This window comes from Atractosteus spatula, chromosome 1 (genome assembly GCF_055471065.1).
Source record: "Atractosteus spatula isolate fAtrSpa1 chromosome 1, fAtrSpa1.hap1, whole genome shotgun sequence".
NCBI lineage: Eukaryota > Metazoa > Chordata > Actinopteri > Semionotiformes > Lepisosteidae > Atractosteus > Atractosteus spatula.
Genome location: NC_142706.1, coordinates 22,683,406 through 22,710,784, shown reverse-complemented (window position 1 = coordinate 22,710,784; position 27,379 = coordinate 22,683,406). Strand labels below are relative to the sequence as shown.

The 27,379-nt window shown below is 34.7% G+C and overlaps 1 protein-coding gene across 3 annotated transcripts in view; it reads left to right on the top strand.

Moving 5' to 3' along the window:
- Nucleotides 1-27,379, top strand: part of atp10d (ATPase phospholipid transporting 10D) — a 60,759-nt gene that overhangs the window by 5,536 nt on the left and 27,844 nt on the right. Inside the window, exons 2-6 of one of the 3 annotated variants that reach the window (XM_088915695.1) lie at nucleotides 15,109-15,440; nucleotides 16,227-16,421; nucleotides 24,368-24,572; nucleotides 24,888-24,973; nucleotides 26,689-26,795. In XM_088915695.1, the coding sequence (XP_088771821.1) occupies nucleotides 15,166-15,440; nucleotides 16,227-16,421; nucleotides 24,368-24,572; nucleotides 24,888-24,973; nucleotides 26,689-26,795 (868 nt within the window). In that variant the 5' untranslated portion in view covers nucleotides 15,109-15,165. Of the gene's footprint in view, nucleotides 1-15,108; nucleotides 15,441-16,226; nucleotides 16,422-17,655; nucleotides 17,900-18,071; nucleotides 18,183-24,367; nucleotides 24,573-24,887; nucleotides 24,974-26,688; nucleotides 26,796-27,379 lie in introns of those variants that run through there. The other 2 variants (XM_088915703.1, XM_088915699.1) reach the window with 2 other exon arrangements.

The window sequence follows — 27,379 nt, the reverse complement described above, 5'->3', positions numbered from 1 at the left end:
CTGAACTATTCTGTGTTCCGTCTAAGCTGCACTTTCATGAATGAATGAAATTCAATGTCAGGAAAATGGCAAAAGTAGCTGCGTCAGCATGTGTAGACTGTCTGAAAACACCTAAAGAAGGCTCCACAACTGAAACGGTGTGTCTCTTTTCTTTTCAGCATGGAATAAACCTTTAGTTCATCCTTTGCAAAAAAAAATCTATGCAATCAACATATTTTAGTAATCACCTCCTTTTCTGTGCAAATGTACATTAATTTAGGTGCGACAAATTACCTTAATGAGCCACAAATTAAAAAGGGTTGATAGACAAAAGTATGTGTTCGTTTTTCTGCATCAAACTCGGAGAAAGGTTAAAAAATGCAAGGCTCATGTCAGTATTGACCTGAGTGTCTGACTGGTTGACATGTTTGTATAGTTAATTAGGAGTGCCAGTCAACATTCCTTCAATTTTGTTAGAGTTCAGATGTAACAGTTTTGTTTCTTAATAGAAGTGGAAGCTAATGCCACACTTGTGAATAATATGATATACTGCTAACATGGATAACAAGAATGTTACCAGGAATGAAGTCTTACAGGATGCTAGATGTGCCCACATTTGTAAAGGAGAAACAGTGTTTAATTTGCACCCACAACAAAGTTGTTACAGTAATTACAAAAAAAAACAACCATCTCCAGTGTATTCAGCAAGGTGCTATAAAAAAACCATGTCTTAAAGGGAATATTGATTACTAGTAGAACAAGAATGGTTAAAAAAACAAGGTTATCAGCAGTCATGAGCATATCTTTGGCAACTGTAACAAGAGGTATTACATTACCGTGCATTAATCTGAACCCAGAATTAAATGATTTGTACAGCTTATTTTCAGCTATGTAACATTGTAACTAAACAGCAACAGCCTGTTCTAGAACATTGGTACTGTAAATTAATTATAATTTGCTTTATAAAAATTAAAATAACCTGACGTTTGCAATGAATTCCATTTTTCCATTCCATTTTAAATGCTCACTTTATAAAACAATGAAATAATATTTTTGGATTACCTTGAAACAGTAAGAGCCTCACAGAAATAAAGGGACAGTTTTTGGTTTAATTATCTCTCCAGACTGGATGATATCTTCCCAATTAGATGAATAGAACACTGAAAGACTCCTGTCTACAGTTTGGAAACAAAGTTTGTCCCAAGAAGCTTGATTTAATCTGACAATACAGGGTTTAAATAAAGTTAAGAGACAGAGTTCTCCTGATAAGGATGTGCTCAAACTACTCAGAAAGGCCTAGTATCAGTCCCTGTACTCAGCTATAATCTCTACAATAAATGTTGTTGGAGTTATAGTTATAGGGTTTGTCTGCCTATCAGGTTTACTAGTTCTTTGAAGTTCACAGTTAATAATGTATTCTGTGCATTAATCCAGCCATGTCTGACTATACTTTATTCACACTCCAGTGCAGGGTCATTTCTCATTACCACTTTGGTTCAGACAGGGAGAGGCAGGTATGTGCATGCTTTGCTCGGTCAGGGCATTATCTTATCACACAGAAAGTACCTTAATTTGATGGCTACACATGAAGGTATATTAATACTAATACATTTATAAGTGTTTTAAAAAAAATCAAAACACTGTAGTATGGTACATCCATACACAAATTTGACTTTGCTTTTGTGAAACAAGGACAAACCCACCACATTTGTTAGTGCCCTGTTTGTGCTGGTTTGATCCATTTAAAGTAGCTTCCCAACTGCTTTTGTTCCCAAGATTAAGGTTAATTTCTATTTTCAGGTGTGACATCTCTCAGCCCTAGGGCTAGCCCTGGAAATGGCCATGGACCCCTTTAATCAACACAACACGTTTTTTTTTATCTATACATTCAGATTTTTATGCAAAAAATCTCTATAATTGCTCTTTCTGTTGCTGCTGTAAATTATCCTAATGGAAGCCAAGCCAAAAAATGACCAATCATAATTAAGGACGTAATGTTTCTAAAGCACAGAAAAGGGAGCTAAGTAATCTCAAACCAGAGGTATGCCAAATCAAGTAATTGTAAAAATGTATAACTCAAAAGCTACTTTCACAGGCACAAACCAGCACAAACGGGGCTCTAATGAAAGCAGTGGGTTTCATTGTTTGTGCTGTTTGTAGAGGGACCAACTTAATGGAGCTATAAAAGCTCTTCCTCAGGCAATATCATGGGTGGCCTACACCTTTGATGAATCCTATATAGTAAAACTATTTTTTGTGGTAAAAAAAACATCTTGTTGAGGATAATATTGTTCAGCTTCAGCAATAATATGGCTCGCAAGATATTATAGTAATCTAGCTGTTAGATAGCTAGGTGGAGGAGTGGAGGCTACTACCTGGCATATATTTTTTTTCCTGTGAGAAAACCCTGACCTGAAAAGGTAAATGTAGTATTCTACACAGACTCAATATGTAGCCCAGTTTATAAGTGATGAATGATTGATAAATCCACACTCAGACCTGAGTTACTGGATTTTACAAAATAGCCATTTCCAGGAGAAGTAAGATCATTCAACAGAAAAAAAAATCTGTTAAGTGCCAGGGTGACTCCATTCATGGTGAAATAGACATGAACAACACATTTTTCCAAACATATAATTTGTTATGATTGATAGTTTTAACATTTTCTACTGGTTTTTGCTTTTTTAAAAATAAAATTAAATGTGACAATGTAAACTGAAAATGAAATGTGAACTTACTAACTGAAAGGATAATCATCATAAGTTTATTTTTATTCTAGTGCCCCATAAAACACTTTTGGATTATAAACAAATACCATGATAGTTGTGGCAACATTTTCCAGCAGTTTCTTGATAAATAAGGCAGTGACACACAATTGACTTTCTTGTATCAAGGCTGAGGTGATCCATTTTTTTCTGTACTAGGACATCTACTTCTCAACCATATATGGACCACCATCAGTAGTAAGAGCACTTGAGTTTTCAAAGGATAACCAAAAGCTACAGACATAGCATTCTCAAAAACAATCTTCTTTAGTAGTAGTGACAAGCAATGCTAAAGCAAATCTTCTCAAATCTCAAAAACATATAATCTGATGCAGAACATTAGCCAATTAGAATTGGGTTTATTCTCATCATCTATTCTATAGCCAAGGGAGAAGAGCTTATCACCTGTAGATTCATTCAGAGACAATACAAATCATTAGGTTAGATCTGAGATTGTCCAGAGATAAGATCAGACTTACAAATATTTTAAGTTTCTTTGGAGCCAGTAAGGCTATGGTTGCAACAATGCACAGCTTTATAAATTCTGCTTCTGATTGTTGGAACCCCAACTAGAGATAACGAGCAATGGGTGTTTTATTTGTTTTATTCTTATGAAGATTTTTTTTGTTGTTTCTACAGAAAAAATGGTGAATAAGTACATTCATATTTGATAAGTATATTCCCTCATGCGATATGAATGTCTGGGTAGACTCATGATGTCACTGAAACTACTCCGGGTGTTGCTATATATCTCGCTGTATATCTTGCTTGTTGTTGTTATCTTGTTTACATTCGCCACTGACATGGCTACTTAGACAGGTGGTCCTGCTTGACAACAGAATGATCACAGATAATGACCACATACACAGTACAAATAACAACTCAAGAATGACAAGTAGCTCATTTTGAAGTGATTTTTTTTACATTATGGAGTTAACTACACAAAACAAATTGTATATTTCATTGTATGGAGATTAATGTATGTGCAGTACATTTCTGATCCTGCGAACAAGGGTTAGCTTCGTGTTTAAACCTAGATTTAGACTGTTCACACAAGGTGATAGAGACTGCAGTAACTGTGATCCTTTTTGTTTCTTGAAGTATAAATTTGTCATTCTCGAGTAAACTTTTTTTAAAATAGTTTTCCATGTTTTGAAGCAGCTATCTTCTTCCTAATATGGAACAAGTAATAGGTTTATTCCATGCTGAAAAAAAGAAGAAAGAGAACACAACGTTTCGGCCGTGGAGCCTTCTCCACCTGAACTACTTCTTCCTTATATGATGGGATGGCAGGTTCAGACATAATGGTAGCTTGTGTCTGAACTACATTCCCCAAAAAGCTGTGGGGAGTGATCTACCTTTCTCACATCTGACCAGCTGGAAGAAGACAATAGGCCAGGTGATGATTTAAAAACCAGGAAGTGGTTCCCCATCAGTTATCTGGAGACAGAGCAAATCCACTGCAGTGCTGGATTAGTGCAGTGCTGAGAGAACAAGAAGCGAAAGAACAACTGATAGATGGGTCAGTGGACGTGTTATGTTTTAGGGGGAAGAGAATCTTGAGAGAAACTTTGGTTTTGCAAGTAAACAACTTAGCTAGGTCCCTAGACCTTTATGAAGAGGGTCTTTATTAATAAAGACATAGGGTTATAGCTCAAAAGAGGAACTAAGTTTTTGTTTTGTGGTGTTCGGCTGTAGTTTTGTAGAACACTACTTTTTTATCTTTCAGTTTCCTTTGTTTATCTGTTTACCTTGAGAATTTTTTCCTGTTCATTTTCCATGCCCATTTAAATATCCTGTTTTGGCACCTCACCTCTGAGTATGCCATACTTAATTAAGATTTTTCATTGTGGATTTCTAAGATAATCACGTTTGTGTCTGATATAATTGTGTTTGTGTGACGTTTATAGATCTGCTTTGGTCACTAGTCTGTGACAAAAATTTGAAAAAAATATGACTTTAAAATACCTTAATAAATATGTAATGAAAATAAATGTGATTATCTTTTATTTTGCAAGACATCTTACACTTTTTAACCATACATTGTACACATTTCCTTTAGATGAGCAAATTATATAATAGCAACAAACACCTGAAAAGAAAGGTGTGTCATTTGCAGTAGTGCATACAAATTGCTTGTTTTGTGTTCATATGTATTCATGCAGAAGTGCTGATATTATGTTGGCAGAATACAGCCGACTCTTAGAATGTCACCTTTGGTTGATCTAGATTTGTGTTAATGTTTTGAAGTTGTTTTTCTTTTGCCTGAAATGAATAAGTCAAAGAATATTACATCTTAACTACACTGTATATGGTAGTAAGTTTTGAAATTATGCTCCTTACCTTACGGAATTGTAAAAAAATAATTTTATGCTGAGACTGAGATAAAATAGAATACAAGTTTTAAAAGGATGCATGTTGATTTCATAACAGTATTTTTCATTTAACAGGAACAAACATCAGTAAACTTAAAAAGCCTTAAAATGATTTGCAGGAGTCAGTGCTTTGCTGTTTTTTTAACAATTAATGAATATTTACTAAAAATGATAACCTGAAGCACAAGTATCCTGTGAACAAACACGAGTAAAGATCACTTAGCTATAAGAATTTTGGCTATTAGGTGTCGGTGAGTGTGTGAAATTCAGTTCACCTAATCAGTGTGTTAACTGAAGACATTCCTGAAGGTTATAGACCTAGAACACTATAGTGCTTAAACTTAAAGCATTCAATTACCAGTAGTATTAACATATTATTAGAATAATATAACATATAACTAGACTAAGGTGTAACTTAACCTTAATCTAAATATAATAAGTTTTATCTAAACAAATTATTAAAGAACAGGAGCATTTTAAGTTTTAGATACGTTGTTGAGATTTAACTATGTATTGCATTTACATAAGGTAATTTCACATTGAGCTATCATAAATTATGTATTGTAGGTACCAAACGTTTTAAAAACTGTAGTATTGCATAGTTTGTTTCTGGTTTGAGAACAAAAAGAATAATAGTTTCTGCTTGTGGCTATCCTGTTTCCTCTCTGTATGTCAGTATGAAATCTGATTATGAATTTGTGATTAATCCTTGTATTCTCTCAGAGAGGATCCTGTGCTACTGAAGTCTTACCTTATTCTTGTACCCTGATTTAAGCTGCATAGACCAATGAGTAATTTTTAATCACCAAGTCAAATTTAGTAGGTCACTAAATCTAAGGTTTAAATACCTTTACAAGTAGGAAGGAACAACTGATGAGGATAAGACAAACAATTCATCGTAATCATGAAGCATTGAGAAAGTGTTACTTTTAATGCCATATTTGTTTATAAAGATGTGACTCAAAGAACAGTACTTAATTTAAGTAAGAAATATGTTGAAACAAATTAAAATTATTTGAGCTATTTGATGCTTAGATGATTACATAACTGGTGTATATAATATTTACATCTATCACTTTCTATAAATAATGATATCCTAACAATGGACAAATCCGGAATGCATGAGTTTGAATTTGCTAATTTTGGCTGTAGTAGCTAAAGGTATAAGCTAATTAATACACCTTAAGTGAGCTTTCACATGATACACAAAAACCTGCTTTACTGGCTTAGCCATCGTCTGTCAGATTTTTGTAAACAAGATAGTCAGTAACTGAAAGAAAATTCCACATTTCCCAAACCCTTCCATTTCCTGTTTATATTACAAAAGAGGTAGAGGTTACAAAATTATGGCACAGGAAGCTAGCAGCATATTTGAATATCTAAAAACTATGCTACAAACTCTACTGGGCTCTATTTTCCTCTGTCACAGCAAGGTTTATGATGCTGTCAAGTGACTCTACCAGCTCTTCTGTCAGAATTTTATATGGGCACACACTTCTGTAAGCACCATGATAAATTCCAGAGCAAATCTTTTCATGGGATGAGGCTGATGTCTTCGGAAGGGACTTATGCTACGCCCACAAAAATGAACTGATAGCATGGAAAAATGTTACTTTCTACTAAAGCATGATACTGTTTTGAAAGTTTGACTTACTCTAGTATCTGACCATGAGGACCTAGTTTGTAAACCACTAGTGGTTTTCAACATAAATGCTGAGTTTGCTCAGCAAATGAACTCTCAACATGATGAAAGCTTTGGTGTGCTGTGGGTAAAAACATTTCCCAGGTGGCTTTTAATGAATTAGAGTAACAAACATATCTTGGCTAGATTTTGAAGTGCAATAACAATCTTTTAAAATCATTTTCATATGTATGCAATTATACTATTTTATATTTTGTCTATATTATGAGTAATTATTACAACCTTTAAAAGTAATTTACTGCCTGAATTTTCCTTATTTTTTAATATTGACATTCATTCTAAATAGAGCTTTGTTATAAGTTTATTAAAAATAAGAAACCGCCGTAATAAGGATTTGTTTCATTTATCACATGTTACTAGTGTTACTAATTATAAATTACAAAATTAAATTCAGAATTAAATTAGAAGAATTTAAATGCGTCTACTAAAGGAATTTTATATAAGCTGTTGGAAGTTCATGAGGACAAGTATATGTTAGATTCAGACTTTTTTAATGGACAGTTAATGGAAGCAAGTTTTATGTCATATACATATTGCAAAACAACACTTAAAAAAAGAAATGCATCCTTTGACAATAGTGTAATCTGCTTAAGGCAAGAAACTTCTACTTTAGAAAAAAAATTAAGTCTTGTGTCTTTCCTTTTACTGTTACAGAGGATACCTTTTGGATCAATGGGAATACTCTTTCTGCACATTAGAATTAAGTTTTGTATTAGTGCATTTTTGTTAAAATATTTAAGGTCTTATCAAGGTATAAATTTGTTTGAATTCACAAACGTAGGAACATTTTGTACCCAAACTGTGGTCAGAGTATCACAGTGTCTCACACTGGCATGGAAAACTGTGATATCTAGCTAATCCACAAATTATTTGGTAAAAATAAGGTATGATGCCATTACCATCTAAACCTTTACTTTTTTTTTAGCTTTGTAAGCATTATAACAATGCACTCCACTGGGCTACTCATTACATTTCTATAAGTCCTGGTACAGTATGTATACTGGTGGGTGCATTTTGGAGTACCCTCCAGCTTGTACATTCTGTTACACAACTAATAGATAAACCTAGTGATATAATCACTGTATATTTCAGATTTTATTACTGCACTTTCTAATAATCTGCATATAAGCACACATACTACAATGCTTACAAGTGATAAGCAGGTCCCTTTTTATCATATTTAGTAGTAGCAATACATAAAATGAATTTGAAAAATAATTGCTAATACTCATTCTATGTATTTTGTTGAGTGTGTTAATCTGTACTGTATATATGTTCCTTTAGGAAGACCTAAAGGCTGTGATAAGCAAGAGATCACTTTATTATCCATATACTGTATAATTTCTCTCATTAGGAATTTGTCTTATCACCTACCCCAGCTTGCTCTCCATGACACAGAGGCACACAGACCGGGAGATAGAAGCTTAGGGTCAGAGCGCAGGGTCAGCCATTAATACAGCACCCCTGGAGCAGTTGGGGTTAAGGGCCTTTCTCAGGGGCCCAATAGAGTAAGATTTCTCTGCCGGCTACAGGATTCGAACTGGCAACCTTCCTCCCACAAGTTGGAACCTTAGCCATAGTGCCAATGCTCCACCTGGATGATGTGTAATTTTGATGATGTGTGATTTTGCTATGCATTAGAAACTAAATAAGCAAAACGGGAATTAGTGTGGGCCCCCTTATTTTGAGAGACACTCGCAACCATAGCTCTCCACTCTAACCTTTACAAAAGCATTAGTTTCATTTGATAACAGTAAAACTTGTCTAGGATTTCAAAGGCAGGTCTGGTGTGCTCTGTAAATCTGGATTCATACTGTACCTTTTTTCAGTGTCAATATTTCATTAAGTACAATCTTCTGCTTGTCTTCTTGTCACATTGAATTGCTATACTCCCTACACTCTTAAACATGGAAAAAGCAACATCTGACTAATCATGATTGTATGCAGTGAAGTGCTGACTATTAGATTGCTGTTCTTTTCAATTACCTCATACAATTACAATTAAAGATATTTTTTTAAAAGCTTCTACCATATTTATTTAAACATAATCACAGCTCTGCTTACACAAGGCTACAAGTAGTAAAAATTAGTTTGTAATATCCAATAAAATATTTTTTGGTGTATTAAAATAGAAATATTTGAAATCTTAAATTTAAGACAAAAGAAATGTAACAGGGAGCAAGAGATGTTTAATATAATGCCTGCCATTTTGTTTTTTGAGGACATACAGTACTAAAAAAGAGGAAAGATGATTCAAATGGAAAGTGCATTTTTCAGTACACTTGTTTAAGTTATGCATTTGGAAAGTTAAATGGTGTATTATCCTTAGAAAAACAGTTGTTTGTTTAACGTTTTGGAAGCAGTGTTTAGTTTTAAGAACCCAAGTTAGACTGGAATGTGAGGAGACCATAAATTGATCACTGTGATTTTGCAATGCAGTTTTCTGCAACCGGCAACCACATTACTGCTTTTTTAGTATAACTATAAAACATAACACATTTTACATATCTGTACCTATTTTACAATCGTGCATTATATGTACTATTATAAATGTTTTGAAAGTAAAAATAAACAAAGTGTATTAGGCTTTCTTTGTTCTCTAGTCATATGAGATGTAAATGTTTTGCTTTTGGTATTTCATTTTAAATTTACAGTTCCTCTGCCTGATTTCTAAAGGGAATAACCCGTTGTCCATTTTTGTACAGTAGAGCACATTTTGTGCCAGGTAATTTGTGATTAAATTCCAGGCTTTCACCTTCATCTACTATTGTTAATCAGCTCATTACTAAACTATATTTAAATTGTTCGAAAAATTAACTGGTAGTTGCCCATTGAGTGCTTGATTATAAATATAGCGTACGTGTTTATGGCTAAAATATTTCAGATGTAAACTATCTCGATGTTTATGTTCATAATGAATTTAATCAGTTAGATAAAAATTGAAGTCTGAAATTATGGTGTTACTGATTTGAACTTGTATAAGCATGATGCCTTGCAGCTTATAATACTGGCACCAAAAACTCAGAACATTTTTTAGTTTTTTATACCTTTGTTGTGTTTTTCATGTCCTCTTTTTATACGCTGCTAAAGCTAATTACTTTCGTCTGCAGAACTTGTTTTTATACTGAAAGTAAATACAGAATAGACAGCTCACTATATTGCCTGGCAACCACTTCAATTAACAGCAATTTCATGCTGGCCTGCTTTGCCGAGAGGCTTTCAGTAGCTCACAATTGTCTTTGATTGAGGAGATATATAATGTCATGTCTTTGTCCCTTAAATATATTTTGCAGAATATGAAAATATAGTAGCTTTGTCCTTTTACTTACAACATATATTTAGTATGAGGGTAGTATTATAAATAATTCAATTTTTGATGGTATGACTCAGTGGTTATAATAATAATAATAATAATAATAATAATAATAAACTTTATTTTATATAGCGCCTTTAAAGGTGGCTTCTCAAAGCGCTTTACAGGATGAAACAACAATAAATAAGAATACACAAGATAAAACACAATTACGATATATATCGGGGAGACAGTGGATGGTGGTACTAAGAAAAGCAGAGGGGTGAATAATGGAACCAGTTAAGTAAATGCTTTTCTAAAGAAGACGGTTTTGAGTCTGGATTTGAAGGAGTTTAGAGAAGGTGACTCTCTGATATCCTTGGGGAGAGAGTTCCAGAGCTTGGGGGCATAACAGGAGAAGGCCCTGTCACTCATACAATGTAGATGGGCTTGGGGGACTCGGTCGTAAAATCCCAGTAAAACGGCAATAATCGAATGTGTCTTTCACCAGGAAGTAGCTTTGTTTTAGTTGAAAAAGTTGCAGTGCAGTGTACCTCAGAGACATGATCGATGAATCCAAGACGGTGTAACAGTGTAAGGAGATCCAAAGTAAGGCGGTAGCAAGTGGTGAAAGTCTTCAGTTGAGCAAATTCACAATGCAAGTGGAAGTCGAAATCGAAATTAGAAATCAGTGTTGCCGAGAAGAAAAGGGAAAAGAAGAAAAAACATAAATAGGTAGATAAAAAAATGAAAAACTGGTGAGAGGAGTGGCAGCCAAACGAGCCAGAGTTCCCTCTCGACCGGAACCGAAAAAGTAAATCCGGTTCTTAGATTTTGGTCCTAGAAAACCCTGTATTTGTTATTTGTTCCAAATGGTTCCTTATTATAAAGTTTCATACTTGTTTAGACTTTTTACTGAACTTTTCTTGGTTTCACATTACCCTAGTTCAAGTTTTTTTTTTCAAAAGCATTAGTACTCAGATATTTATGCAGTCTCTCCTGAACTTTTCTAAACATTTTCTACTTTTTTTATAATTAAACAGCCATTACTAGATTAATCGATAATGAAAAGGTACACACTGGTTGGTATACAGTATCAGAAAACCCAGAACAGTGAGACAGTTTTTCCTGCTTAAGTCCAAACTCTTATATTTCAGCTAGCAGACATGAATGAGGTCATCCATTCAACTCTTTAATTAACACAAGGTTCATACCAATTGCAAATCATTCAGCTTTTTATTTTTATACATTTTCTGTTATTTTTAATATTTTGCCTTTTCTGAATTCAGACAATGAATGAGTCAGGGAGATTGTGTTTTCACAAAGAGGTAACGGTATCACCAGCTAGCTTTACGCAATTATTCTTCATCTTATCTTGTGTCTTCATTTACCATGATCATGATTGCAAAAATCTGTACCAGGGTATTTTTTAAATCAAGGTCTAAGTACAGAACAAAAATCTAAACTAGCAAGCAAATCAATTGCTGGAAGCAATTAGCATTAGTAATTAAATACCCAGACAAAATCTAGAAGACAAAATCTAGAAGACAGGACCAAGACTGCTGTAGTTTACTTCAACTTCAGTCTTATGAATGAGCTGGATATCCTACTCTGGGTTTTTGCATTTGGAAATCTAGAGATTTTCTTCACTGGACTTGCAAAACCTTACATGGAGATGTGAAATACTAAAAACAATATTGATTAAGAAAGACCCTTTTCCCGGATGTTGTTCATGACATGCTCTTTACAGACCTCACAAAGACCTCACAAGAATTCACAAATTCCAGGTCAAAATTTCAAAATCATTCTGTAAGCAGGTTAACAAATTTCTGTTTTGGGAGAGTGCATAAGCAGGTAACCATAATGGCTCAATAATTTGGGAAAAAATACACCTGGGCGGAACAAGGTTTGTGTTAAAGCCGTAATTGTCAAGTTGTCACAAGGAAAAGGAGAAAAAAACCTTAGGGCATGACATAACACAAACTGAATTGATTAAAAATATCATAACCATGACTGAATTGCTCTTTGATAATTTCCCTCTATTTCTGGCAAAAGAGATTTCTTTTGCATTTTAATTTTTTTAAATAATTTCAAATTCAAGATGAATTAAGTTTCTAGGGCCTCTTTGTACATTTATGCAGTTTAGCAATCACAGCAGACAGGATTAAACTTAATTGTTTCAGAACCACTGTGCCTGAATTAAGCTAGTTTTTGAAAGGCTTTATTTTGTAGCCTTATTATTATAAGTTATTATTTTGTAAAATAATAAACAAGGCAGTAGTCACTAGGTAGGTCCTTGTGTGCAGTGCCCAGCAAAACTATTCAGATACTTGCACAGTTCTCACATTTTATTGCTTTAAAGCATGTAGTCAAGATTCTTTGAAGTAGCAATTACTATGTACAGTATACAAAATGTACTCCATGTATTCACAGCAAATAAGGACAAACCTGAGCAAATTATTGAAGTGATACTTCAAATGTTGAAAAATGAGTTTGAACTGGAACTTTTTTGTCTAAAAGTGTTACATTTGGCATAGGTCCAACTTAACATGATCTGAAAGATAATAATCAATAAATCACATACACAATCAACATATTACATTTTTTTCTGATTAGATTTTGCAGATATTAACTGTAATTTTATTTTCCTTAAAAGCCTTCTGTTTGAACATTCAGGCTGTGAATAAAATCTTACTTTTTAAAAACGTATGCAACATTTTGTAACTTCACAAAATGGGACACCAAAGGAAGGTTCTGCATACTTTTTCAAGGCACTGTATACAGTGTGGACAGCTTGGAAATAATACAGATTGAGTTATGCTGAAAATCATAGTTTGGATCATGTAATGTTACATTAAAGTTACATCCATTCACAGGTCGATTAATTTAAGTTATCTGTATTGAAATCGATGTACTGTATGTGGGGTTTTTTCTTGATTAATATTTATGTGTGAAGGCCATTGCTAAGAAAATATATTAAATGTTGGCATTAGACTGCTGCTTTACACGTTAAACACCCTTGGAAAAATACAGATCTAAGAGTATTATACTATTAATTTATCAATATGTTCAGTTGTGCACATTTGCAGGTCAAAGATAGACCTGAAAAAGGACTCTCTTAACAAACATGCAATAAGCAGTTCACAAGCTGAACATCCAAAAACATAACAGTGATATACTGTACCAGTTAAACTAAAATAATGTTAATAAGTACTAATACACATACTGTACAATATTCACCTATAATTGGATCTAATATGCTGTATGTCCTTGTTGTCTCATTAAAGTAATGTATTTCAAGTAGGTAGCTGCGTCAGCATGCGTAGTCTGCAATGGAACGGGTAATGGGTTTTATTCCATGCTGGAACAGAAAGGAAACACAACCTTTTGGCTGTGGAGCCTTCTTCAGACGAAACCACACCTGAAGAAGGCTCCACAGCCGAAACATTGTGTTTCTTTTCTTTTCAGCATGGAATAAAACCTGTTACCTGTTCCACATTAAGATAATGATCAAAGACTTGCAGATGTAGCTTTCCTTGGTACATATGCCAAATTTGGCTTGGCAGAACGTGTAATCTGAAAGACTGAGCATTCCCCTGCATTCAGATCTGTTTGTGTTTGATTGTCATGAATAACATATTTTGAAGTAGCGCACTAATGCACCCTGCTGTATTGTTTGGTAAACTGCAATAGTCATGGTGTTTCTAACCTGTGTATGCTTCTGACATTAAACCAGTCCACAGTGACTGCACTGATACCGTCTGACAGTGCCTGTAGCAAATACATTTAAAAAAGAGTAGCTCTAGTAATTCTTACATTTTATTGATTAGTTGCCTTTGATAAATAAAAATGTGAACACTATATTAAATAAGGTTTTGTTACTCATTTCAGCAGTGCTACAGCACCGTATTTTTTGTTGGAAAGTAAAAAGATTCTAATTCATACTCAGTGCCTAGATATACCCTACTGTATATGTAGACATGCTCTCTTTTTTCATTTGGCTTTTGATGGAAATTAAGGGAATTGACAGTGATTTTTATTTATTTTTTTCGTAGGAAACTGAACAATTCTGAATATTTCTTTCTTTAGAGAAAGAAGAAAGATTAAGAAATGAAAGAATTATATTTCTTAATAGAGCAATACTGTCCATATTGGTGAAAATATTAGGATTTCCCAATGAGTGCATTTGGAAGCAGCAAGAATAGTTGAATATTATCGAACATAATTGTAGGTTTTAAAATATTAACAGAACAATTCCATTCCAAGCTTCTTGCAGAATTTTATTCAGTTGAAGATAATGGTGTGTGGGGTTGAAAATCCTATTCCACCACTGTAAGCAGTTATGAATTGGTTTGAGATCTGTAGATTGTTTTTGACAGGTGAGGTCATAGAAGTCTATTTCATATGCCTCAAGTCAGCCACATATTACCTGTTACTGAGAGAGTTTATTCCTTTGACTGTAATTCTAAGATGTTTTCTAGTGATAGTATGTATGTAGAATACAGTAATAAGTGTCATTTTGTAGTCCGTTAGAGGTGTATAAACAATGCATTGGGGCAATGCAGTAAATATGATTAATTAAGTATAAAGTAGTGCATTATGATGAAGAAGGTTCAGGTGAAAAATCAATAATAATAAGAAATATGGAATGAATTTTCAAATGCTTCATATTCAAGACTTTTGAATCAAAATCTTCAAATCCTTACAGATATGTACTGTATTAAAGGATTTTGTTTTCAGTGTCTTCTTAAGTTATTAAAGCTCTTTACCTGGGCAAAGAGATAAGTTGATCATTCTAAGGTTGAATTATATACATTTGTCCTTTTTCCACAGCCTTCATCTGATGGTAATTTAAAGAGATATTGAAAACCTGTTGGATTCTGAACCCCAAGGGCTAGGGTTAAGAATATTTGCATTGCTTTTAACATGTTTTTTCCTCCTTTTCTAGACAATAAGTGTGTGATTCTATAACAGCAGGGCTTTGTTCTTTTGCAGCTGAGGCTGGATACTTTCTTTACCTAAAGGAGCCTGCTGGACAGGTACCTGGGAACTATGGAAGAACGGGTGCAATGGGCCCGTTTCCCGTGGCAACGGCTGGTTTCTGCTAGGGCCAGACACCACCAGGAATACCCTTCACTCCAGTCTAAGAGCTTGCTCTACCAGTCCCCAAAGAGTATCAGCAAGCACAGAACCGTAATCCCCTGCCTGGGCCCCTTCATAGAAGAATATGAAAACATTTCCAAGACCTATATGGACAACAGTATAAGGACAACCAAATACACTGTATTGAATTTCATTCCCATGAACCTCTTTGAGCAATTTCACAGGTAGGTTATGAGGAGTTTGGTTTTAATTTCTAACTGGTGTTCTCTCTTCTGTGCAGATGTGTTTGGTATTACTTGGAAAAATCATTTGTGTTTTTCCTTTTTATTTTCTTAGAATTAATTTTAATTTCATCAGTATAATTATTACTCCATTGTTATCAGTTTCGGCTTCTTAAACATTAAATCTATTTTAAAAATACTGAATGGCATTTATATCCTTAGATGAGTACAGGATATTTCTTTTTTCAGACCCCCACACAATTTTGAATCACCATTGTAATACAAATTTAGTTTTACCTCTTTAACCTTCATGCTAACACTGACAGAACGTAGACTGTACAATTGCATAATGAAATTATACATTTTCCATATTGAAATGTTTTATTTTTAAATTTTACTGTGAGGGAAATTTTAAGTACTTTTCTTAGTCTTGGACAAAATAAGTACATCAGATCATTTAACTTATTGGTTATATAAAACAGTCATAAAAGATGTTACAGTGCCTATAGAAACCTATACACACCCTTTCCGAACTAAGACCTTTTGCAGCTTTATAGCCTGAAATCAAGACCCATTCAATCATAATTTATTTTGCTTTTTTTACACAATATAACAAAGAACCTCCAAGTGAAAAACAAATGCTTAAACATTCTGGAAGTAATTACAATTGAAAACCTAGAAAATAATGCCGTTCCATGGTGCTATATGTGTAACAGGAGTAAATTGGCTTCATTAAAGCCATATCAATTACTCACTGTCGTTATTGTATCTCATGCCTTTGTGTTTCAGGGCTGCCAATCTGTACTTTCTCTTTATTGTCATCTTGAACTGGGTGCCTGTGGTTGAGGCTTTTCAAAAGGAAATCACAATGATTCCCCTGCTTGTTGTCCTGATTGTCATTGCCTTTAAAGATGCCCTGGAAGATTACAGAAGATACACTTTTGATAAAAAGATAAACAGCAACATAACTAAAGTTTACAGTAGGTAAGTTGTTAAATTCATGATTGTGTCCATGTGGTAGATATCACCCCTAACTCTCATATCCCTTCAGAGCAATTATTTAAAAAAATTTTGGAATTGACTATAGACATTCAGAGACCAAGATAAATAGGTCAGTAATGTATGACAAAAGGACTATGCAGGAAAGAGTATATTTAAACAGCAGCACAGTGATGATGTTAGAGCTACTGCCACAAAGCTCTTTGCAAAAGCACAGTTGCAAAAGTACGCTGGAGCATCTTGGCTGCCACATCACTACAGATTTTGATTTTGACTTTGATTTTGTATCAGTTTTTTACAGTACAATGGTTATAAACTAGTATTGCAAAAACCTAATAATAGGAGGTTACTAAAAAAGAAAATCGTGTCCTGACTCTAGCTAAGCAGATTATGAAAGTTAACAATTGCATACTCTCTATTGTCAGGAGCAACCTGTGATACCTATAGGCTGCTTTCTTTAGTTCTCTGGCTGAGGTAACAAAGTAATAAACCAGGAAGCTCAATTTACAAAATGAGCAGATTTTTATTTACAAAACCAGAAAAACACCATGTCAAAATGTGCTTGGATTTAATTAACTGGTCAGGTACTTTTTTATCTGTTTTAAATAAAATTCATAAAGGTGCTTCCAGCTAAACTGCAGTGCAATTAAATGAATAATAAATATGAAAGGCATGTGGGACTTAGTGACCTTTCTTCTGCTTGCATCAGTCACTGGGGTATTAGGAAGTATGAAGATTCTAAATAACTGCAGTTTTAAAAGGCTTTCTTCTTCATCAAATCAACCAGCTACAGTAAAATATGCTTCTTACAAAATCATCTTTACTTTTCTTTACCTGGACAACAGTTCAATACAACACAGCTGTTTTTTGTCGGACCGTGCTCCTTACTAGTGGTAAACTGTTTTTTGAGTTTGAGGCAGATTTCATTAAAATATTTTGGTTAGCAAAACTGTTGTATGAGCAATTCAGTGTTGCTACTCTTTATGGTACCTTTGTTTTTTTAATAAAAAGTGGCTTTAGATTTATGTATGATGTAGTGTTACACTAAGCAACCTAGAATTGTTATACAGTACTTGAATGTATTACAAGCTGAACAGGTCTGATGTCCTGGCTCAGTGCTAAGAGTAGGAGGAGTCACATATTTTACATTAGTACATAATTAACAGACTGCATACACTTTCAGAGACTATAAAGCAGAGAAAGTCATAAGGTGCTCAAGAAGAGAATGATTTAAAAGGAATAAAAGCTTCAGAGCCTCAGGAACTTTATCAAAGTTTGCATAAAGATCCAATATAATTTCTGGACATGAAACAAATATATCAATCATGTTTTTGATGTAAAGCTTTCAGTGGTGGAAATGGAAACCTTCTGGCAGAAAAGGAAAGTACAGCATGAGAAGAACCACAGGAAGAAAAGAATTGTAATTTCCAGAGAAAATAACGATGAGGTCCTCCGAAGGATGTGTGAGTCTTATGCTGGGAATAAAATCCGTACCAACAAGTACACAATTTGGTCATTTATTCCCAAGAATCTTTTTGAACAGCTTCACAGATGTGCCAACATCTATTTCATATTTCTTTCAGCTTTGAATTTTGTGCCAATTGTAAATGCTTTTCAGCCTGAAATTGGAATGATTCCTATAGTGATCATTCTTATGGTTACTGCTGTGAAAGATCTTTGGGAAGATTACAGGAAATGCAAGTCTGATAAAATAATCAATAGCCTTGTTTGTAAGGTGTACAGTAGGTAAGCGACTACTCAAACAATTGAACATTTTACTTTAATTATACCACTAAGTTTTGTTATCTCTGGAATTTTTCAGAAAATAACAGGATTTTTTTGCTTTGTGTTAAAATAGTCATAACTCAGATATGTACTGTGTGTGATAGCTGTTACCTAGAACAAAATTACTCCTTAAATGGTAATGTGTCTGCTATCTGCAAACTTAATTTATTTCCTGTTTAAATGCATTATGAACAATTTCAAAAAAAAATTTTGCTGAGTCAACTTTATAGACTGGAAGTGACATAAAATATAGTGTTACTAAAACCATAGTTGTTCAGCAGCCACAGTAAAAATCAGCATTAAACAAAGAAATAGGAGAACAAATACAGAGAACCTACACTATGAATAAAAGTAGGATAAGGGAAAGATTTAAGTTTTTGTTGTTTCTGTTTCTTTGTGACAAAATGTTTTAAATCCAAATTTATTAGGAATCTCTTTTCTTTTCAGCATGGAAATAACCTTTACCTGTTCCTTTGCAGTTTATGCATGCTGACTCTACCTACTTTGGTTTCAGTTAGATACATGACACTCTTTCTCAGAAAGTAATACTTTGACATTGTAATTTGTACTGGAGACTATAATTCAAAGGCATACATTTGCATGTTGTAGTGTTAGGTGATGTTGCCTCTTACTTGTGGTCTGCAAACCAGCAAAAAATTAGGCCATTGAAATATGACAAAAGAATCAGCTAAGTCCACAAATACCATATCCACTTCTGTCTTTTTACTGCTTTATCAGACAATTTGAGGATAGCAATTGCATTATTATCCTCTCCTGGTGTACTGTTGTGTTGGAGAACAATTTCCAGAATTTGTTCTGTCATCAAATTATGTTATAAGCCAAGTGAAACATACATTCTTGGTTCAGTTACGGCTGCTCAAGTATAAGTTTCAATTCCTTGGTTGGTGGAAAATCGATAAACTTTCAGTTCAGTACAGTAATCTCTCTGTAAATTAGATATTTTGAATTGAGCAAGAGTAATGTTGTGTAACAGACATTTTTGACTCAGTTACCCTGAATGAGGAAAAACTCCTTTTTTCTCTTCTTCCTGGAAGGTTATGTACTTATCTTCATATTTTCAATTCTTATCTGTCACCATTTTGTTGTGTCCCTTTACACTACGCTACTAAGCAGCATTCTGCTATTCACTGCTTTGCTTGTGATTACATTACTACTGTATATTAGGGTAGCTTTAACAAATGTCTCTGGCTAGTCGCGCCATCGAGTCAATAAAGGTTTAGTTTAGCGTGTTTAATCCTACAGTATCATCACTTCTCTTTTTTAGGCCTAATTAAATACAGATCTATAATTGGGGTTCAGCAGAGTACAGACTGTACATTAACTATACACTAATCCATATAGTTGTGTTTAATACCCCTGCCATAACAATACAATGAGTGAATTAGTTAATAATAGTAGGATTTTAACATCATTATCATAATCATGATTAAGCATATGGCAATAACTAAATATAGTACAGTGCTTTTCAGTTGTTAACCTTATACAAACTCTACAAGTTTAATAAAAACCTTGAAATTCTGTCAGTGAAACACTGAATGAGAAAGACAAGGTTATGTTTTTACAAAATGTACACCAGCACTATGTGGGGCAGTACAAATAAAAATGATCACATCTTGACATCAATTCTGTAACATATTCATAGAAAAATATAACTGTTTCATAAAATAACAGCAAACAAGAGCATCCTACTGTCAGAGGTGGGAGTGGTACATTACATGTCTTGGTTCTGGCAAACAGAAGCTGCATTTCATGAGTTTTAATCAGCTGTTGACCAGATGTAAGGTTACCTATCCTTCACAAACAAGGAGATCAATATTTTCTCTGAGATATGGTTGGTGGAATCAAACAAAATGGAAAAAAAGAATGCTGGGTTAGATTGTTATGTAACATTTTTACCCATAGATTTTAGAGAACAAAGTTTAGTTCTGTTTCTGCTCATACCAGTTTGTTAAGTGCTGAATGTGGAATCGAGATATGCAGTAAATGTAAAACTTTGAAGCATGAAAACTAGCAAACAATTAAACAAAACAAAAATTCCAGGTACAGCATATAAGTGTAGTTATACAGTATATAAGACTAATCTTGATCTTTGACTGATCAAATCTTTTACCTTTAAAATGTATCTGACTTATAATGGGTAACATGGGTCTAAATATGAAAACCTTAACCACATTCTTTAGGTGTGGTTTTATTGTCTTTTGGCTCAAATTCTCAAGTTCTGTTGGTCTTCTACAGTTTATTACCCATTGATTGTACTCACTGTTGATTCTTGTCCAGCATGTTTGTACACTGTCAGTTCTTCCTCCTACTCTTGTGTAAGGACTTTTTTGTGACTACAGTATTAGGAGGCAATGTATATCATAGTTACTAGGGAAGTATATACACTCTTGATAAACAAGCACTTTACTAACAAGTACTTGCTAAAACAATCCATCCATACACATAAATTATTTTTATTATATAAGGTTACTCCATCTGCTAAAAAGACCTCCAGGATGTAGTTCATTGCTCTATTCTTTATTTTTCGCTCCTCTCATCTGTTGCCTAAACTGTCTTTAAAAGAAATGTAAGGTAATTATACTTATGATGTAGAATAATATTGATTCGCAAGTTTTAACATTCTATACATTGAAATGTTTTATATTTAGTTTTATTACAGTACTGATATCACCTAACAGCTTAAAGATCTTACTTTTACAGTTATGGGTTTTATTCCGTCTTTGTACATAGTTACTAACAACTAAAACAAAGTGTTTAGTAAGAAATGTTAATTAGTTTATATTTATTGTTCATGTGTACTATAGAAATCATGTAAATTGTATTTCTCCATATACAATAATTGCTTCATAATGCATGTAAACATAATGTCTTGCATTAAATAGATGTGTTGGTTGATATAACATATACTTGGCAATTTATCATGCCAAGCTATTTAAATACATCAGATATATACCTAACCTCAACAGGTTTATGTCCAGTTACAAGCACCTGGAACAAAACAGAGACTTGTACATGTATTTTAATAGGAATTTAAATTTTCATTTAATGAATTTTCTTCTACAAACATAAATTTTGGAAATAATGGGTTCGTATAGCGAGGGGTAAATTTGTTATATAACATATTGTTGAATATAATTAATGGGACAGGTCTGAAAACTGCACAGTATTTCACTGGATGTAGCTGAAATTAACTAACCAGTGGCACTTAATAATAAATGTTGTTTAAATTAAGTGCTGGTGATCCCTAATGTTGTCATGAATTTGAATGGATTTGTCACAGGGGCTTAACCAGCAAGATGTTTGTCCTGATCGCAAGTTGAACTTTATGCTCCAAGTGTTCATATTTTGAACCTGGATAGCTAGCCCATGTTATCTGAGTTTCTCCAAAGAGGTGCAATATTGCCTCAGTGCCACCTGAGGGTAGGGTTGAACTTAGTTGGCCAGGGAGTTTGTGGCCAAGTTAATAGTAACTCTTGTGACTTCCAAGTAGCTTTCAAGCTTTTGGCCATGTCAGTCAGGTACACATCACTCTTCCAGAATGAATGAATGGTGTCTGTATTTTTCTAGTTCCTTTTGTGCTGTGATCTGAAGTGTAGATACACAAATCAATCTCTGCTTGGTGAAATTATATAAAATATATATTCTAAAATAAAAGTTGATTTATAGTACAGGTTTAAACCCTGTGGTCTAGACATGGCTATTTTCAGTCTAGGGTACCTGGTCACTTATTGGCTAAGCTTGAGATGCCAGGAGTTCCTCGGCTTAGTGCACATTAGAGATACTTGTGATTTTGTGGAGGGCACTTTACTCTGTGCTGGTTTAGGCACTGGTAACTGAAGCATGAAAAATAGTGGGCATCTCTGACATAAGTACATATTTGGATTAAAGTCCTCATGGTCCTGAACGCTGTCCTGCTGCTACGATAGCTACAGCAGTAAAACTGATCAATGCAGGCATTTTCTTACTTGAGGGGGAGGGAAACAAACATTAATTGCTTATTCAGATTTTTATCAAATATTTTAATAAAAATAACCTTCCTAGCTCAAACTTTTGTGAATGCATCATGACAATACGGAACATGTTTATTTCAGTTTTTCAGTTGTTATAGGTTTATAATGTATATGTAGGTGGCATTAAGAGTTGCTCTAGGCCTCTTACTTATTAAATTTTTACTCACATTATCATTCCTGCTTGTTAGTTTTCCAGAGCTCTTGTTATAATCTTGCACTGTGATAAAAATAATCACAACTGGTGGTAAAGATGATGAGAAACTCAGACTTGTTGGGCACATTTGTAAGATTTTCAGTTACTGTTGTAATGTTTCATAGCCGTTCAGGGATGCCAAATACGTAATCATAGTGGCTCTCTGAAGGCACCAGTTCTGTAGGGTTTGGGCATTTACTGAGACAATTATCAATTGTAGCAGTAAATCACAAAGTTGATTCTTTTGATGGCTTTAGAATCCAACCATGCGACATAACTCAAACAACGCACACACACAGGTACTAATACACGAGGATACATTTATTAATACATAGAATATGCCTGTAAACCTAACAGATCTTATCGAGAGGGTTATCAGAATACAAAAGATATATATTCAATCAGTTATGAAGAGTTACACATATCAAGAGGACATACGTTCAGTATATCATTCATTTAGACCGTTTCGTAAATGAACTTGGTTATAACTTCTACATTAGATACTCAAAACAAGTACATAACTCTTAGGAATTAAATTGATATCAACTGGTTGGGATAACAATTGAATTCTCGAGCTGTAATGCATTGAAGTTGAATACTCATCCAATCTTTGGGGATTCAGATCTCCTGCGGGCACAAAGAAACAGTTGCAGGCTGTTGCTGTCCAATCCGCGCTCTCTGGCTGTGTGCCAGGCTGTGCTGTGCGGCTTGCGACGGTGCGCTGCTGATGCTCACTGACCGGCTAGTTAGTGTTGGCTTTAACTAGCAAAGTTTGTGCACAGGAGAAAAGATGACTGTGGATCCCAGCAAGTCAGGAAGAGGACCGGTTCGTTCCTGATGAAGAGCTAGTTCTGAATAGTGATTCAGCTGTCCACAGTTCCGACCTGTTCACGAGGCCTGCTGCTGGTGCTAACCTCGGGTGGATCCTCTGGTTATTCTCTGGCAACCTCCGCTCTAGACTCTTAGAACAAAGCAAAGTTCTGGCACTCGGACACACTGGCCGTTCCGTGGTTGTCCGGGCTGAGTCTCAGGATGGTCAGGAGGCGCGCTGCGAGAATGTCCTGCCCTTGGGAGCCTTCTGCTCCTGGGCCGTCCTGCCCTGGAATTCTCCTTTGAATTCCCTTTAGAACAGTCCACAGAATCCTCTCCAGAATCTTACTGAATCTCCCGAATCTGAATCTCTCAGGCTCTCTGTGTTGCCTGTTTTTACCTGGAGGAACTTCAGCTCATTCATTGGCTGAAAGTTCCATGGGCATCAGAGTCCCACGTGGGTTACTCAGCCCTACCAGTCCCTGATTGGTTGATCAAGGTGAGATATGAGTCACTTAGTCCTGACACTTAGTAATGCAGTCCAGATGTCCATTCGGCACTCCCTAGACTGATAGGCGCCAATGGATGACCATTGATCATGATAGCCAGACTTAGCTAAGTGCATCCCCCTTTGGGAGCTGTCCTAGGAAACCTTAAATCACCCTGCACTAATGGTCTCTCTGTGGCTGCACCACAGAGATGAACAGAGAAATGGGGCCTCATTTGGGAAGCTCAGAAACACTTAATTCTGCCTTATTGTTAAGCCTCGCCGCTACACTGTGTTCACCTATTTTATTTAATTCAGGTGTTACTGTATAATGTGAAACATTAAGTTTGGACTGTTATCCTGTAGACATATGGGATTAAAATGCTAATATCCGTGTTTTCTAATTAGTAAGCTAATTTAATCATTGTTGGGTTTCAATATTTTTTATGTAAAAATGTGGAATTTAACATTTAAATTCAAGTTACCAAAGGTACAGTATTTCTTTGCATTTACATTCTGAAAATAATGACGAACAACTTCTATAATTGTTGGGATCATTTCCAAATTCTTGTTAAGCTTTTTAGTTATTAGAGTTAGTCAGATCTTCAAACTTTTCTCATTTCAGAAAACATCAAAAATACATTGATCAGTGTTGGAAGGATGTTCATGTTGGAGACTTTGTTCGCCTTTCCTGTAATGAAATCATTCCTGCAGACATGGTGCTTCTGTACTCTTCTGACCCTGATGGCATCTGTCACATAGAGACCGCAAATTTGGATGGAGAGACAAACCTAAAACAAAGGCAGGTTGTCAAGGGGCTTTTGGAACAGGTAAATGTGGAACCACTTTTAATAACACATCATGAAGTGGATGAACTTTAAGTTTTGATTCATTACACAGAAAAAAAGCTAAGTTGTATAATAAGGGTGAAAATAATAGGGTATTTACATCTAAACCCTACTAGGACCTTCATTTCGGTTGCAATAGTACATCAAAAAGGGAACCTCTGTATCTCATAGGTTCACTGAGATCCTGACTGGCAAAAATATTTTAATTAAATGATTGAGCATGTTTCGGAGCTTTTAGCTGAACAGTGCATTGTACTTTTACATGCAGAACATAGTGTGATTTTTTTTCTGTTAAAGGGCTGTGAATTTAATCCAGAAACATTTAACAGTCGAATTGAGTGTGAAGGTCCCAACAATGACCTAAATCGCTTTAGAGGGTTCATGTAAGTAATAAGTTTGCTTTATTTCTGAAAACGTTATTGTTTTTTTAAAGTATGTTTTGCTCCTATTTTGTCAAGTATTTAAAAGAATGCAGAATGCATATTGAAACATTTTATCTGTCAATCAGAAGACACAGAATATTTTGCAATAAAGGTATTTGTATCAATTAATTTCCATAATTTTAGTTGATTCCCTGTATGTTGTCAGTACTTCAGAATAGGGTTGGGCGATATATCAAAAAATTATCGATACCCACGTTAAGAATCTCTCACCCACTTAATTTTGCTTATGCCCTTATGTTCGGTAAAAGCTTTCCCTACTGTGGGCTTTCATGAGCAGTCCTCTTAAATAAACTACAACACCCAGTCGTTATATCCGGTCACATGCTCCTGCCTCATCCAACCTCCGTTCTTCATTCAAAATACAATCGTGCCGGGCATGAGACAACACGAGCGCTTATGCAGAACCCCAGTCAGGCAGGGATGACTCAAGTACAAATTAAGATGAGTTGGTATCTAAAAAAGATGCAGTGTCGATCGTTTGGTCATTTTTTGGCTTCAGCAAACAGGATACTGAACAAAAAGAAGTCAGATGTAAACTGTCGGAAAACCAAATGTAACACGAGCAACATGTTTTATTGCCTGAAACACAACCATGTCGTGGAATACAAAGAGTGCATGGCCAAAAAAAAAAGAAGTGATTCCTCCAAACAGCTGTCTCTAACACAAGCATTTACTAATGCCACTCAATATGCAAAAGATTTGCACAGATGGAACGAGATAACGAATGCCATTACATACTGCATAGCAAAGGATATAGTCCCCATAGCTACAGTGGAACAGTGGTTTCAAAAGACTCATTTAAACCGATGAAAAGAGATACGTTGTGTCCTTGAGAAAATATTTTTCTCAAACTGCGCTGCCCATTTTTTATGATGTAAGACACTTAGATTTAGTTTGTATTTGAAAAATATTCAAAGTTCTATATTTTTCATGAATGTACATATTGTGCAATATGTTAAAATGTTCAATAAATGTTCATTAAAAGTTATTCTGTTTGTGTTTCCATGAATTATGTCCTTAAATTATTGTTCTTAAGTCATTGAGATAAGATGAGGTGTGTGCAGCTTTAATAGTTTCACGTATTTAAAACATGATCTTTCATGTAAGCATATAATTTCAAGGGTTTAAACAAATATTGTTCATTTATAATTATTGTGATATTGATTTGAGGACATATCGCTCAGCCCTACTTCAGAATTTCCCTTTTGTTTTTTTCCTAACACTCCTAACAATATTAAGAATGCATTCTAAATTCAGAGATTTGTTCACTTTCCATATTTGTCAATATTTCATTTGCCATGATTAACTTTATTAGTGCAGTTTTAACTTAGTTGTCTGTTAACTTGTACAAGGCAGCAGGAGTCAGGGAAGTGTATAAAAGCTTGATGAACACCAAATGTTCTAAAGATTAGAACTTTCATTAGTCTATGTTTTTATACTACTTTCATTAAATATTTGTTAAGGGTATATTTACATTCAAGTTAATAAATATTTAATGAAACCACTAGCAATTCTTATGTACTGTACCTAAAATAATAAGCAGAACATCTTTATTTGCAGTTAATTAAAAGAAAGTCAAGTAGGTATTTTTTACTTTATTATAAGGAGATGAAATATAATTTGTCCAAAATTTGGCTTGTTTTTTATTTTTTTAGGGAGCATCCCAATCAGACACGTGTGGGTTTACATAAGGAAAATCTTTTGCTTAGGAGTTGCACAATTCGAAATACAGAAACTGTAGTTGGCATTGTTGTTTATGCTGGTAAGTATATAATTCCATTTATGTAATACTGTGCTGCCATACACACATAGGTGTAAGCACGTGCACTGTGGCAACACTAGCATATTCACCAATCTGCCAGCCCTGAATATTTTTTGCATTTATGCATCCATTCATTCAAATGGACAGAACTTCTAGCTTTTATAGTTCTTTCCCTCAGGAAAGTCTGTCCTGCTGTGTGTCATTGTTCTCTCTGTGTTTCACTAATATAATCATACATTGGAGTGTTCTACCCAACCCCCCTCTGTCACCCAGTAACCCTCTTTACTAACTACTGAATTTCTTGGGTTTTTTTTCAATTCTTCATCATTTTCCCTAACAACTGATCTTCACCCTTCACTGTTCTCACTTCTAGCTTTACTAGCTGATCCTGTTTGGATGGGATGGGGCCTAACCAACCACACTAGCACTCCTAACACTGCCAGTTTGTTGTTATCTCTTTCTTGAAGACTGCATACCTGTCTGCTATTGATTACAGCTAGAGTACTCAGCACTTCCGCTGGGCTACTAGACTTCTCTCTCTTTCTCCTGTGGGGTTGCCCTACTTGTCCAGGTGCAATCGCCTC